Source organism: Athene noctua, chromosome 6 (assembly GCF_965140245.1).
Source record: "Athene noctua chromosome 6, bAthNoc1.hap1.1, whole genome shotgun sequence".
NCBI lineage: Eukaryota > Metazoa > Chordata > Aves > Strigiformes > Strigidae > Athene > Athene noctua.
This window is the reverse complement of record NC_134042.1, coordinates 47,883,232-47,899,588: the sequence shown is the minus strand read 5'-3', so window position 1 is coordinate 47,899,588 and position 16,357 is coordinate 47,883,232. Positions and strand designations below refer to the sequence as shown.

The following is a 16,357-nucleotide window of genomic DNA, read 5'->3' as shown; positions in this document are numbered from 1 at the left end:
GGTGAAGTATTTTAGCCAGTCCCTCTCCTCCAGAGGCTCACTTCATTTCAGGGTGGGACGTGGCTGTGGAGATTTTAATTCCAATCCTGCTTATTCTCCTAGCTGGATGTGTATGTCACATTTCTATTCATCACATTTTAACCTCCTCCTTCCATGTGCTATGCTACTCCATTTAAAACTGCTCGTTCTCTCCATATCCTTTCAGTTCATGTCATTATTTGTAAATATAAAAATCTTATTTTTCCAAGCACTTCCATTTCCCAATTTTTTTATATTTTTGTGTTGAGAAGTATTCTTACAGAACACCAACTCCTTCCTACCCTCTCTGCATATGCAAACAGAATACAATACCAAATCACGTTAATAAATTACAGGACTTGTAAAAACACAGCTTATTTTCCAGCCTGCAGTAGTTTACAGCAAGTCCGTTTTCACCAATTGTAGACAAATGGCACACACATATACAGACACCTCTTCTCAGGCATTCATTTGGCTGCCAGCCTGTTTAATGCCTACATTCTGGGAGTGAACATTAGAAAGGCAATACTTCAACTCATTACATGAACATTAAAAGGCATATTTGTATTTTGGATAGTACTTTATTGTATTCAGAAGCCACTGGAAATATTTTCATAAATTATATGCTGTAAGAGCTCTAAACTTAAAAATGTGTGAAAATTATAGTTGCCCATCCCAATCAAACTTGTATTGTAAAGTAAACTTATTGACAGTTTCCTCTAGAAATAGAAACTCAGTGTGTGCATGGGGATGTTTTCTGAACAAAGGGGAAAGGGAAAGCTCACACCAGTGATAAATTTGGTCAGTAAAATTACTTTATTTTTTTTTTTTTAAATAGAAGGGCTTATACAACTGAGTATAAAGATATTTGAGGAACATGGAAATGAAAAGAAAAATGTGTCTGAAGGGAATTCTTTTTATTGAGGAAGAGTTTACATATCTAAGTTTAAGTATTCACCTACTTTCTGCTGCCTCCTGTTAACAGGCATAATGAAAATATTGCACTGAGCATATGCATGGAAAACACAGCTAATAAAGCAAGAAGTATGGTAAATACATTTCATACAACCTTAAAATAATTCAAACAATCATACAATCAAACAATCAACAAATTCTGAAGCACTTCTGTGATCTGCAATCTTAAGATGATGTTCACTGTTCTGAAGCGTTTACAAATTGACACTTTTTTTTTTTTTGTAGAAAGTTTTTGTATTGGTTAATAAAACCACAGCCTTAAAATTGTTGGCTTTCAGTTACAGAGGTAACAGAGAGGTATCATCTGAATTCACATCAGAGCTTTTGAAAAAAAAATGGCAGCAGTACAAGCATGTGCCTCCTCCAGTGTCCAAAACTCTTTGTGGCTTTGCCATGGCCAAGGAATAGAGCTACACAGCTCAAAGCAGCCAGTCTCCCCGAATACTTTGAGACAGTCTGGCATCCGTTCCCTTGTTTATTGATATAATGCCCTGCTAAATATAAAATGAAGCAGAAGAACCTCAACTAACCAAGAGAAGTTCCACGCAAGTCTGTCAACATTGACTACACCTGGTAACTCATTAACAAAAGAGGAAAATAATTTTGACCAACCCATGAAGCAAATTTATAGAAATGCTGCTTTGAAGATGGGAGAGAAAGAAGTTTCCATTACATACACTAAGCCCACAGTAGAAATAAAGTGTTACAGATGATTTGTTCAGGGACGATGTAAGTCAGACTGAAAACATAAACCGCAGCAGTTCCAACCTGCTTTCCACAAGAGCTCATTCTGAACAAAGGTCTATTTACAACAATTTTCAACTGCTTGTGGAAACGCTGCCCCCAGATGTTTCAAACATCACTGTTGCTTCAATTCACTATATGCACACTATGAATCCATCTCAGAAACTCTTGAATAAATGCTGGAGCACAACAGACACAAAAGTAGCCTGTCTCCAATATTAAAATTATGATCAGTGAAGAGAAGCTTTTGCACACTTCAACATCTTATATTGCTCAGGCACTGAGGATCAATTATCTTCAGCACAGGAACTTTCAAGTCTATGTTTTTGCTAGAGCCCGTGTCCATTCCTCCCACATACGAAAAACTGGGCTACATTTCATCCTTTCATTTTGTTATAAGTTTGAATTTATTTATATACAAAACACGACAGGAGAAAGCTCTATTAACCCAACAATGGGCACCTTCACCTTGTAATAAGGCGGCCTCAGGCAAGGCAGCTGCATTTACTTTAGGAGCATATATAAAATTCAGTGTGCCGGTACCGAACAGAAACAATAATGTCAGATCATACAATGTCAATACATTCTGGTGGGCCCTAGATTTTTAGGTACAAAAAAACCCCCAAATCCAAAGAATCAAAAAAACCCCAAAACTTTTCACCACTTTAGTTCTGTTTAGAATGCTACACAATGAATAAATTACATCTTTCTGGGATAGTGTTGCTTTTACTCCTACATCTCAAAGAAATTCCAAGCTAATTAATTAGAGCAAGAAATTACATTGAGCAGGATAACGTTTTAAATGAAAGAAACGACTTAGAAACACCAATCAAAGATAATTTGATTATGATTAGCTGTGCTGAAGTCTAAGTCATTAAAATTGATGAAGAATGTTTTTACACTGGTCTATTCTATGTAATCCATTACCTACGCTATGCTCTGTAGTTCAAGTCTAACAAACAGTATCTGATAATTCAATATTGCAGACTAAAATACTTTCAATGCACCACTTGCTTTCCTACACCAACATGTTTCCAATAAAAAAATTCATTAGCAAGTAGATTTGCAAAGTTCTTCAGAGAACTTTAGCTTACATGAAATATCATTCAGATTTTTACCTGCTCACCTTTGACAATAGTCGTATTTAAATATGGCTGCTGCTTTATTCTGAACACTCATTATCCCACAAAAGCTACAACCATGATTTGGTAAGAAATCATTCCCTGTGCTTTCTAACTGAGGCCAGCCCAAAGGTACAAATTTTCTTTCCATGCTCTCAGCTGAAGTGACGAGCAAGACGAGCAGACCTATAATCAACACGCAGCTGAACAAAGGAGTGAAGGATGTTCTTGTCCAGATTAGCAAGTTGTTCTCCTGAGCAAACTTGCTTTAAATTATCCGGGGCTACAACCAGAAGATTGCAAAGTGCATGCAAGGTATCAAAGAGTTGTAACACCAGCGCAATCTGTGGTTAAGAGAAAAGAAAGAAAAAACCCCAGATATTAAGAGTTAAGAGTTGCTTCAAGTCATGTATCACAATGTTCATCTAGATCTTCAAAATACTCCCTCCCCACAGAGGGTTCACATCCATCATTGCCTCCTCACGTGCATAAACATATGTAGACACACACACATATACATCTGCAGGCACACACAGAGGCAAAGTTATACGTAGAACACAAAATAATGCAAACTCAGCTTTTCTTCAATATACACACGTAGCTGGCAAGCAATAAAATGCTATCAGGAAACTGCTCTTTAGATGTGGTATAGATAATATATATATAAAAGATATATATAAGAACTACTGGTATAGTAACAGAATGTATAACATCAGTATATAACATGGTGGTGTTCAAACAGAAACAAACTATTTCTATGAAGAAAAAAAGTCTGCTTAAGAGTCCTGCTACTAATTTCGACATGACCATCCATCACCAACCCGTACACACTTACCTTGAAGTCTTTGGCACACTTTCTATATTCAGCCACGTCACAAATAGCTAACATGCCTCCCATGCAACTGTAGGAATATTGCTGTAGGTGTTCATAGATTAGTCGATGAAAACGAACTCCAAGCTCCATCAAAACTGTGTCCACATTCTTACCATCCATAGAATTTCTGATCTTTTCCACTTGCTTTCTAACATAGCCACAGACTTTAACACATGCCTAAAAAAAAAAAAAGTAACTTACTTTCTAGAAATCTGTTCTTCCCAAAGTGGATTCCACATCGTAAGCTGAATATCAGTCATTAAGTCTTTAAAATTCCCACAACACATCATTGAAATTAGTCATTTTCCAAGTAATAATTTGCCAACAGTTTTTTATTTGCCACATAAAGATGCAAAAATGCAAGTAGAAAGATGGATAGAAGACAATATTCAATTAAGTTATAGTTTGTATCAGTTCAGAATAGAACAGTTTAATTTAGGCTTTTAATTCAAAAAGTGATCAACCACGGGGTGGCAGGGGTAGTGATTAAAAACCTCGTCAGCTGCCCCAAGAAACCTAAAACAACATAAACCCAAATTACCAGCCATACAGGCATCTTCACCCTTCCCACATCATCTAGACTCTACATTCTACTGCTCCACTTCTCCCACTCCCACCTGGCTGGAGGCATTCAGGCAATGCTCTCACTTTTTCCCATTGCCTGTAGTTTGTTCTCTACTCTTTGCATTGTTCCCTAACAAGAGCCTAACTGAACGCAGCACTACAGCTCCCACAGCCCACAGGCTGGGATTCAGACAGATTTGGTGGTAGACAAAACCGTTCTGCAGCAAAGACTGTTTGTGCCATACCCACGATGCTTTCTCATGCTCCTGCCATTCTAAGGGGAAAAAGCACCCAGCAACTAGAAAGAAGCTGATAATTGATTTTCTGAAACCGATAGCTTAAAGCTAATTATCAGCTAAAAACCTTGTTCCAAATCTGGGCCTCTTGGGAGGGGAACGACTGTGACAGTTGTCCAGCACCTACTGATTTGTGTCTGACACTAGATACAAAACTGCCAATGTTCCTTTTCAGCTTGAGAAAACAGTCCACAACAGAGCTTGGAGGTGCTTAGTGCAGAATGGAATAGCTAAGTAAATTAATCAAACGGGCATGTCGTCTAATGGGTATTTTGGTAAGGAACATCTTGTACCTGATAACACTCATGAGCATTTGGAGCTATACCGATGAGCTGAGACTTGGTTTACTTACATTAGTATACTGAATCAAAACATTGTTTTCATCCTCTGGTTTAAAATCTGTCTTCTTTTGCTCTGCAGCCAAGATATGCTTCATCTGTCCAATCATACAATTCAATGTCCTTTAAAGTTACAAATACAGATTGGGTTTTGAAGGCAACATTTTAATTTCCTTGATTTTTATCTTTACATATACTGATATTATTCTATACAAAAATAAGCAGCCTAAAGCAACGAGGAAAAAAACCCACTACCTACCATTTGAGTAACCTACAGAAAACACACTAAAAGCAAACATTTATTTTAAGAACCAAGGGGTGCTAGGACATGTCAAAGGTAATACTTCATTTAACAGACACGCACACACATATATGCACACTCTACTGAAGTTGCAGTGCAATTCTATAGAGAAGATAGACTTGATTTTAAGTAAGCAGTTAGAAAAAGGAGAATCAGCCAAAACAACCCCAGCAACACTAAAAACTTTCTGCCAAGTTCAGTGTCTTGGAGCACAGCACTCAGCATGCTGGCCAGGTGGTTTTAAAGGGGACACATTAACTGTAAGGTAATCCATTCAAATCCAGCTCTTCAGAGAAATTGGATAGCGTTCTTCAATGCCGAGGGAATTAGAAAGCCAAAGGAAGCATTCCAAAGAGTTTAGCGGAATTAGATCGCATCGTGTATTACTCAGAAGCAAGAATCAGAAAACGCTTGGAAAACAAAGGAGGAAGAAAAAAAAGGAAAAAAAAAAAAGGAAAAACCTCTTCCTTCACCAGAGCTTAGTATTTCTGTTCTCAGAAATCTAATAGTTTTACTATGTCGTTTCTTTCTCCCTTACAGGATTTATCTTTTCAGATCATTACCTAAGGTCAAGGCCCTGGTTTACTTTAAGTCCAAACCAAAGGCCAAACAGCAAAGCAGCTGAGAGAGGCCACACACCTCTCAGTGCCTACCTTTGCTAGGAACCTCCCTCTGTCTCCCCCCTCCCCTTTTATTTTTCCTCTCCCCTTTTCTTCACTTCCCTCAAACCTCCAACCTCCTCGACAAAAACACAGTCAAGGCCACTACAGGCCTTGAAGGATTCAAGTTGGGATGAAGGGGAGAAGGTATAAATCCAAAAAGTTAATAAACGCATTATTTTCTATGCGGAGAGTTCAGACTTGCATTCCAGGTGTACTTCATTCAACAACCCACATACCATAACAAATATAAAGAAATCATATATTGCATTCTCCTCAATTTCCACTTTCAATAAACATTTCCAGAAGGCTGTTTACACAGAATACACACTGAAAGAAACCAGTTGAACTAATTTTGTTTGGCTAATAAATCATTTTTACAGAGATAGACAATTGCTATGAATGGCATTCAAGCTGCTATTGGACTTTTTCAGACTGGATAATGTTGAAGCTATCAACTTGTAAAAATTTGCCTTTTTTTTTTTTTTAAACTCAATCACTCCTTTAAGCAAGACAATCAGTTCTCAACAGCAACAGTGGCACCACAAAGCAGCATGTGAGCAGGCACACAAACACATTTTACTTACAACATTCATCTCAAAACTAATCTTTTATATATGCCAAAGCACAATTTTTTTTTTGAAGTCTATCTACAAACCTGTGAACACCGTTTTTCAGCAGGGACTTGTTCTCCTAAGTCTTATTTTGACTTTTAAGAGACTAATTATTTTACACAAACAGACGGAAACTACTGTAATACTGATGACCAACCTGTCTAGATCTAAGCTTTTGGCCTTGATGGTTTAAGTACTTCAAACTGTGTGTTTAAACCTCTAAGGTTACTCCCAGTAGGAGTAATCTGAATTGCCACTTACACATCCACTTATCTCCACCTTTCTTTTTGCACCTAGAGAAAACGCAGGTGCAATTATTATATCAAATCTCTTCCTCATCTCTCTGCAAAAAATAACCAGACACAAATGCAATGCTCATTTTTCCTACATAGTGCTGTTCTCATCTCTCTCCAGTATGGTGTGATCCTTACAAAAACCTCAATAGTAACTTCCAGAGTAGCTCTTGTTATACACAGGATGGCTTATTTCCATTACTGCAGAGAGAAAACAGGCACAGAAAGCTTAAGTAACATGTCCTAGGTTGACTAATGCTACCTCAAAACATGTGAACACTACATGCTTCCCAGACCAAAGTAGGGCATTAAACAACAGTTGCTAATACCAGGCATGTTAGTTTTTTATTATCCTCTGCTGCAAAACAGCTATGACTTTAATTTACAATCTTTATAGCTATCCACTCATTTTTATTTGGAGAACTAGAAAAAAAAAAAAAAAAGATTAAATGAGTCAGTCACAACCTCAAAGGAAGTCAATGTCAGAATCAAAATTATTCCAGGTCTAGAGACTTCTATGACTAGGTCTAATCCACAGCACTGCACAGATTGAAGCAAATCATCTAACCTATTTTTGTCAAAGTTCGCTCCTAATGGAAAATCCTGCAAGTCTTTAACCTACTTCAATCATCATTTCTCCTTCCCTTAATGTAGAAAAAAAAAGTAGTTTGAGACAATAAGGCAAAACTGAATTACTGAACTCAGTCATTCCAGAAGTATTAATGGGTCAGAAATCTGCCATGGAAAACATGACCCTCTAAAAATAAAAATATCTAAATTTCCTATGCACAATATTTCATACTTATGGATTTAAAAAATGTTTAAAAAAATCAATTTTGCGTTCAGAAATAATTCAGCCTTAAAAGGAAAGCTAACGTACATCACAAAGGAGTTTTACAAGAATTAATGATTAATAGAAAGTTTAAATCTCTACTTGCCTATCAATGCCCATATCCAGCTTCACTTCCATTTGTTCTATGATATCCTTTTTCTTCTGAAGGCATTCAGATAATTTAGGAGAAGAACTGCAATAGTATAGAGGGTTGGGTGTGTGACAGTTTCAAAATATCATAACAAATTTGTCTGCTGGGTCTCCTACTTACAACAGGACTTTGTAAAGATTTCCCATCCTATCAGAAAGGACTAGTTTAGATGGAGTTAGCTGGCTTCAGAACAACAAATCAACAGCCTGAACAGCCACCAGACCTTGAGGAGGATGTGCTGGGTGCCAAGGGGCAGGACCGCAACACACTTTGGGCAGCGTTGTGCTACTAAGCAGTGCCTCTCGGCTCCTGCCAGCCCCGGCAGGTGAGCGAGCAAACCCAGCTTTTCATACACAGTAATTGCCAGCACGTCAGCGCGCGCCACCTCGAGCGTATCCAACCCCTGGCTCCCAGCAACACAAAGCTTCCATGGAGTTCACCTGTGGCTCTCAAGGCATGGCCAGCTGCTCCCCCTGCAGAGCCTGTGAGGTACCCCCAGGAGTCCCAGCAGCCCTGATATCGCCAGCTCACCCCAAGGTGCAGCCACAAATCCCCTCTAGTCCTGGCCTATAATGCAGCAGTGAGGTCTAAGGGGCAATTTGTGTCTCCTTCCTATCAACACTCTTGGTGCTCACTCCCCCATTAGTTCTCCAAGGTACTGACTTAATTCCCCTTCTTCCCCCTCCCATTATGACATTTTATCTTTGCACATCATCAAGCTGAACTGCCCCAAGAATAAACTCCTCTTAACAGAGATGAAGCTTGAAAAAATTGCTTTCTTTACCAAAAATGACATTCACAAAGGAAACGCTAATCAAACTAAAGGTACCTGATCAATGGCATCAGATGATCATTGAACTGCTTGTCAAATAAATGGAAAATAGTATTGGCCTGGTGGACAACATCCAAGAAATAGAGATTTGCGTTCTTTGAATCAGAAGATGGAATGCCTAAAGCAAAGAAGGTTTCATTAGAATGGTAACGATATGCAGTTCCTGTAATTAGCATTGATGACTTTTTAAATATGCAGAATTTTTCCATGAATGCTTAAATCACAGGCTTAGAGTTTCAAAAATTTACCATGGTGCCATATATAGAATACTTCTCATAGCTCTATCAGGTAATAGCCATAAGCACAGAAATATCTTGCTTTTAAAATTTCTAAAAGCCAAATGGAACAGACAATTTAAGTATTTCTTCAGAACACGTTTTATGCTTTCATGTAGGAAAGAGCTTCTCACTATCAAGATGTTAGCTTCTTTAATACAAGCAGATTTCTTATTTACTGTCACTCTTTAAAAATGCACAAGTATACAAAAAAAAGGATGGAATTCTTATAAAATGTAAGACACTAAGCCTTAATATACAAATATTCTCCTGCTATGGCACAGAGAACAATTAATGAGGTAGGGAATGCTGATGTCCCAATTTCTGTGACACAAATGTTTTTGAAGACAGTAGCACGTTTCCATCCACGCATCAATCTCCCAAACGAAAGTTACACTTCAGTAGACATTAAATGCTGACTCCCAAATACACAAAACAAATTTAATTTAACCAATACATTCTGAACAAGGCCAATCAATAAGGCACAGCAAGGACCCGCAAAGATCATCTGTGCCAAAAGAGATGAAATGCTCAGAAAATATTACACTCACCAGCAAGGCCTGTTTCTAATGCATAATCGATGTGTTCAGTACATAAGAACTCTACAAGCATAGAAAAAATTCTGAAAGCATTCTTCGGTAAGTCAGATGGATCAGAGAGCTTTAAAGAAAAAGAAAAAAATTTATCCTAAAGGTCAGTTTTACATACATTTGAAAGTTTATGCGATATTGAGTAGGGGATAAGCTTAAAATCTAACTAGTATTCCAGAATCACTAGATTTCTATTCTAAATGAAAAGTATCCATACAGAGAACTATTCAGCAACAGCCTTTAGTATCAATAAAACCCTTCACCATTAACAAGTAAACTGAAGCTCGCACGCCACAGGATGCTACAAAAAGCAAAAGTATATTATTACTATTATTATTAGAAACTGTTTAAAGGAAGATATTAACAGTCCTTAAAACACAATTGTCCAAATGTCATCTCAGGAATTACCTAAACTGCATACCACTGAATCGATGCTGGGCAAATGTAGACAGAAGGGATGACCCCATCCATACCCTGCCTTTTTTCTCTTTTACTAAGCTTCTGCCACTGGCCACAGACAGAGACAGAACACTGGGTTAGATGGAACTCCAGTTTCACCCAGTGCAGCTTCTTTTATCACTGCCACAGTACTGCAGAAAAAATAATACAGACTGAACCTCAGCTACATTTATCACAGTTCAGCTGGAGTCAACGGAGCATGAAAATTTTTATTAAGTGAAGTAATGCCCACATATACAGGGAGCATCTGTACCTTCATGAGCTGTAAGCAACATGGGATTTCAGACAGCAACCTGTCAGTAAATCCCTTTTCTAAAGAAAAAAGGGACAGGGCTTTTGCACATAAGAAACACGGCTTTGGTTTTTAAGGAATTATGTGAAGACTTTATGAAGCTATGAGTAAGAAAGATTCTAATTTTCATAACAGCACACCCAAAGATTTCTGCATTCTGTGTCCTGCTTCTGTATTACCCCAAAAAACCAAAACAAAACCCCCCCAACCACAAAACACCATTACGGAGATTCCCAAACACTGAAATGTTTCAATAGATGGCTATGTTCAGAATTACCAACTTATTTTTCCTAAAGCAGTCACAGTTGGGACAGACTGTGTATCTGCATGTATCTGTCATGCAACATAAATATTACAATTAGTTAGCCAGGGACACATTTAACTTCTGCTTTGCAAAGTAAGTTGCCATGACCACAAACAAAACCCTAGCAGCACGTATGATAACAGAGAAGTTATACACCTGTCATTCTAAAAATCTCCTTATATGCCGAGATCTATTTAGCACTGGTTCCCACTAACACATACAATTGTTTTCAGACCTTGCATGAAAAATTTTGTTTCCCATTAAACAAAAAAAGTAGTTTGACACACTTAGAAAAAGTTAGTTTGTATCATGAGTTTAACAACCGTTTCTAGCAACTACCATATTGGGAAAAACAATGATCTAACCTGCCTGTCTTGCAGTCACTGACTTTCACCACTAGGAAGGTGGTCATCCCAGTGTGCACAGGTAACAGTGCTGTACCTGTATTCTGTTACATCTTTGGCCCCTCTAAGTATTATATTAAAACTTCTAAATATCTAAAATGTTAATGTTTTCTGCACTAATTTAGAATGCCAGAGGAATTAAAATTTGTTCAAAATCAGCGTAGTTAGCTGACAAAAAATCCCTAGCATTTAAGTTTTTAATTAAGTTTCAAGGGTTTTCATTTACACTAAAGTATCAGAGAAACAATAATTGACAGACAGTATAACCAGCAATGTAATCAGAAGGAAAACATATTTTTTTGTCAGACCAAAGCATTTAAGGAACAGCAGAGGGTTATCACAGTAAATCACGTTAAAGCTTTTTATTCGCGATATTCTCTAATGTTAGAAGAAATGGCACTTGAAACAGGAAAACATCTGTTGAACTATTCTCTATATTACTAAAGAAGGAGAAAAAAAAATTACACTAAAGGCTTCTCAAAGTCTTGGGCCTAATTTAGTAAGAAAAGCAGTGTTTAATCCTCCACACTTTTTCAAAAAACGGAGAGTATTAAAACCCACAAAATACAACTAGATCAACATTTAAAAAGCAAATCCTGAAGTCTCCATGACCCTGATTCAGTGAAAAATACAAAAGAGAATTAATTTGTTTAATAATGTCTTTCCTTTCTTCCTTTAACTGAAAATTGAACCTCAAGATTTAATTTCACACACAAAATCATATCACTAATGGAGAGCACAGGGAGCAAACTTACCCTGTGACACCTTTCAAAAGCTTGTTTAGTTTCTTGCAAAAGGTTAACCACCACTTCTTGTGACAGAAAAGTTTCTCCGTGCGTGTCAATACTTGGCCCCAAAGGTAAGTTTGTACGTTGCCTTATTCTCTCTTTGAGGTCTTGAATACTAGAATAAAGATATATCAACAGAAGATTTCAATGGATGGAAATTTTGAAGCTCAAATTCAACAGTTATTTAGGATATTTTAGTTGTTAATTTAAAAAACAGAACCCAAGACACAGTTTAGGATATGCAAGCATTAAGACAAGTTTTGCAAGCTTAAAAAAAATTTGCCAGTAAATGCAAAACTACCACCTCTGATCCCATCGTCAGCTGTGTTCTACCACGGCATGTTCACACCATGGGACCAGCTATTCCTCACTGTGGAGTGAGAGTAATTTCAATTGAATCCTACGGCACTTATGCTCTAGGGACAAAGTTTAGCCTCCATACATTCTGTCACACTGCACTTTCAAAACACCAATGAGAGCTTTCTATCTCATCCACGCCCACAATCCTCTCATCCTCATCCACTATCTCAGTGGTCCTGATCCAGTCAAGCATGCTCCAACACATTTCCATGCATAAAACAACCCGTAAAGTCACTATGACCAATTTAATTTTCCCCAAGAAAATTAAATTTTCATCTGTTTTTTTAATTCATTTAACTACTTTGTTGTTGCGTTCTCTCCAAATCACTTCTCATTCCTGACACACTGAACCCAGTAGCTCTTTGAAAGGTGCAGTAGTCTTATCATTTCTGCTTCACACAAGTTTTAATTCTTCCTTTCCCACTTCTCACTAGTCCTTTATTAGTTTCTCTACCCTGAGGATAATGAAGTCTTGTTTTACCTTTCTCTAAGTCCATTGCATCTTCTGGGCTCATTAAGAGCTTTCTCACTGACATTGCTATGGTCTTTTCCCCTTCCTAGGTCTTGGGAGGGGACCACAAGACCTGGGCAGGTGAAAAAAAATGTATGCTTTTAGATACACACATATACATGCTTTAGGTACCTTAATTTTGCTTCAGTCCTTTTGTGGATCTGGATCCTAAGTTGAAACATAGGTTTAACTGGTATTTTTCATTTCCCATGAGCGTATAAATACCATGCATCACCTTTCACATGTACCAAGAGCAATACACTTTTTAGCAGAAGTTAACATAAAGTGACAGCAAATTATAAAATAACTGTAGGTCAGTTTAAAGCTGGCTCTTTTGCAGTTCATCACTGTACATCTGACATGGCAAACGCTATGTTTATCCCCTTACCACCTCCCTTCCATTTTAAAAGCAAGAAGCTTCACAGAAGAAACTTACCCTCCAGTGCCAATGGACCTCTTCTGGTGGTTTTTGGAATCATAATAGCGTTGCAGAATCATAGCACTCCTACTTTTCAAATAACCAATTTCCACCTCAATGTAATTCTCCAAGTAGGAAATGAAAATGGATTTGATAAGCTTAGACAAGAAAGTCTGCTTATCAGTACCCAAGTTAAATTCCATCAATTTGCTTGACAGATTAGTAGTTCTTTATGCAAAAGAAACAAAGAAGGAGAGAGGAGGAGAAGGTTGAATTTGTATGAATTACAGCATTACGTGTTTATAAAGTACACAGCACAACAGAATCTTGATTGCGATTAAGACTTCTAGCAGCTTTACATTTAAGTAAAGAATTTCGCATAATTCATGTTTAATTACATACAGTGCAATTGCAATCAAGTCGCCAGTGAGATGCCAAGGACTGGCTTTTGCACAGTTTTAAAATTACTCTCAAACTATACTAAATACTTCCCATTAAAAATAGGAATGGCAATTTTAAATTTTCTTTAGGAAGACAATCATTGTAAAAGGTTAATGGCCATAATTTTTTTTTTTTCAATTTTTATGAGAAGTTTACATATTTGGCCTTTCTTCCTACATCTTGATAATAAATTAATCTATTACAAGGGAATATCTACAACAATATTTGCATCATCAATATATAAATACCTTGTATATAGATCATAGAGATTCTTAAGATACTGTTCTGCATCTGATTTCCTGTGTTCTTCTAACTGGTCCTTTACATAACTCTGTAAAATTTGGGTACATCTGTTAGAAGATTAACAAGCAACCACAGGTCATACTCACTACTTACTGAATTATAAGTCGTTCACTGCAAAGTGTATACGTTCAGGTAATTTATATATTCTTTGGTTTTAAAACTGTAATTTACAGATCCTGAATTATCCACAGATATAGTTAAATGCATCTTTCAGAAGAAAAATGATTTAGTAATACAAAGCAGTAGTGTGTGAAGCAAAGACAAAAGACAGATTGCTTTGAAAATGTGTTTGACCAGCAAACACAAAATCCCCTCTTTTTAAGAATCAAAAGCACCGGAGGCCTAGGGGCATTTCTGCAGTTGACAGTAAGCAAAGGAGATGCTTACATATTTGCTTATCATAATACGTACACAAAGCAGATACAAGCTTAGAGTCTTCTTGTCATTGAACATTTGGACAAAAATATCATTTACCATAAAATACCAAGTCAAAACTGACACAGAAATTTGGAGTTGAAACACAAGCTCAATCTCTACACTATAAAGGAGAATAACATCTAGAGGGAAATTGCTTTTTGAAATGAACAGTCATGTTGTTGACTTTACACATTTAAGTGAGTGTATTTGCAGGATGGAAAACAACATTTTAAAATATTCCAGACTTTTATATAAATATTGCATTAGCTGTGAGACAGGATTCACACCATAAGTTATTTTCACCTATTCAATGCTAACCTCACACATGAAAACCAATTCCAAGAACGAACAGATTAAAGATACTTATTGAATGAGAAACTTGTTTTCCCAACATATTCTTGATAGGGGGCACACAGAAATTAAATATGCATATGACATCTTATGAATTACCCAGTGAACATACCAATTTCCTTATAATTTTACGTATTCAATTTGAGTGTTTTCAGTCACACTGTATTCAGAGCACAAGCAGCTTTATTTGATATAGGCTTGATTATCTCTCCGAATTGTTCCAGAGCAATCAGCTATGATTCTACATACTTACACAAGATTACAAGTACTATAAATTCTCATTAATTCTTATTACTAGATACAATATTTTTGGATGAAGTTTCCGCAATGAACTTCAACACATTAAAATTTGAAATACCTGAAGTTTAACTTCAAAGATATTCTGAATGAGTTTGGCTAGCACAGTCTCTGGATTGCTAAAGACTTCTCCAACTTGCTTATTCACTCGTTGGCAGAGAATGGCTGCATCTTCAAAGACATCATTCCTCAGGAATGGACCCTAGGGTTTTAGAAGCACAATTCATAATATATTTACAACCACCTGTATGACTACATGAATCAATACCCAAAGAGATACTCGTAAAACAAAATGCATTACCTCTTGACACTGTTTTATGTACACATCAACACAATGGGAGTAGCCCTATGGAAGGAGCAAAACAACTCAATGTTAAAGCAGGTTGTCCACACTTTCAGTATAGAATGAAATCGAGGAAATACAATCCTCGTGGAAAGTTATTGCCAAAAAAATAGATCCATTGAACATATAGACTCTTTCAAACCCATTTTTGTCAAAAACCTAATGTGATTTCACTTATCACCACTCTACAGGTATATACAGCACAGGTTTCAACACTCCTTCTCAAGCATGAAAGTCAGTTCACACACAGAGAAGAAAAGATTATCTTAGAATGGTCTCTACTGGCACTGCCTCCAATCCCCCATCGTTTGCCTTTTTATTCCCCTGCATTTGATTTCAGATGGAACATTGTGGTATTTTTAAAGTTATGCATGTTATCTGATACAGAGGTTGTGCCCATGCAAATATGTTCACTTAAAACAGATGCTTATTCTATTGTGTACTGTTTTATTTATGCACTTATATTAAACCCCTCGATTTTTACCTTAAAATGAAGCAAAACTGCTGCTACTTCTCTCATTCTAGAGATTTCGCCTCTCCGTTGTGCACTGGTAAACTCCTGAATTAGCTGGCACTCTAAATCATGGTACTTACCTGGAGAGGAAAGGGGATAACAACAAAAATCCATCAGGCTACGTAACGCAAGCACTGACGAAAACTGTAATACCGACAGCATTGCAAACTTCTTTAATCATCTTTAACAATTCAAATATAGGAATATGGATTGAACTGGATAGATAACTTACTTGCTATCTTTGATTTTACTTCAGAAAACCTGTTAACAACGGAAAATAGCATGATTAAATTCAAATCCACATCACAAGAGAAATCATAGACATCCTAGGTCATGAGTAACAGGCACTCTACTTAAAAATTAAAACAAGGAACACAAAGACGACAGAGAAGTTACATGCTTTATATCTGTAAAAACCTACAAGCATCTAATTTAAATCTAGCATTAAGTCAGCACAGCAAAATTATCCCATTAAAAGTCTGTTAAGCAGTTTAGGATGTGTACGTAAAGATGATCCTACAACATGAGTGCATGAACACAAATCTGAGAATAGAGGAGAGAGAAATAAGCACACAATCCATCTCAAAAGCTACAGGAATTGTCAGCTTTTTTGGTGTTTTGCTTGGCAAGTGAAGCATCAGAAAATTATAGCTATGTGAAGAGCTTTTATTTTTTAAA

The 16,357-nt window shown here is 36.9% G+C and overlaps 1 protein-coding gene across 1 annotated transcript in view; it reads right to left on the bottom strand.

The window, feature by feature from the left end:
• Nucleotides 1-613: 613 nt before the first annotated feature.
• The window catches only part of EXOC5 (exocyst complex component 5), a 29,261-nt gene continuing 13,517 nt past the window's right edge, over nt 614-16,357 (bottom strand). The window contains exons 6-18 of the mRNA XM_074908902.1: nt 15,912-15,940; nt 15,650-15,759; nt 15,124-15,168; nt 14,884-15,024; nt 13,703-13,785; nt 13,032-13,241; nt 11,692-11,839; nt 9,439-9,547; nt 8,610-8,730; nt 7,736-7,822; nt 4,945-5,053; nt 3,694-3,909; nt 614-3,202 (exon numbers count right to left, since the gene is read on the bottom strand). Coding sequence (XP_074765003.1) covers nt 3,014-3,202; nt 3,694-3,909; nt 4,945-5,053; nt 7,736-7,822; nt 8,610-8,730; nt 9,439-9,547; nt 11,692-11,839; nt 13,032-13,241; nt 13,703-13,785; nt 14,884-15,024; nt 15,124-15,168; nt 15,650-15,759; nt 15,912-15,940 — 1,597 coding nt within the window. The 3' untranslated portion in view covers nt 614-3,013. The remainder of the gene's footprint in view (nt 3,203-3,693; nt 3,910-4,944; nt 5,054-7,735; nt 7,823-8,609; nt 8,731-9,438; nt 9,548-11,691; nt 11,840-13,031; nt 13,242-13,702; nt 13,786-14,883; nt 15,025-15,123; nt 15,169-15,649; nt 15,760-15,911; nt 15,941-16,357) is intronic.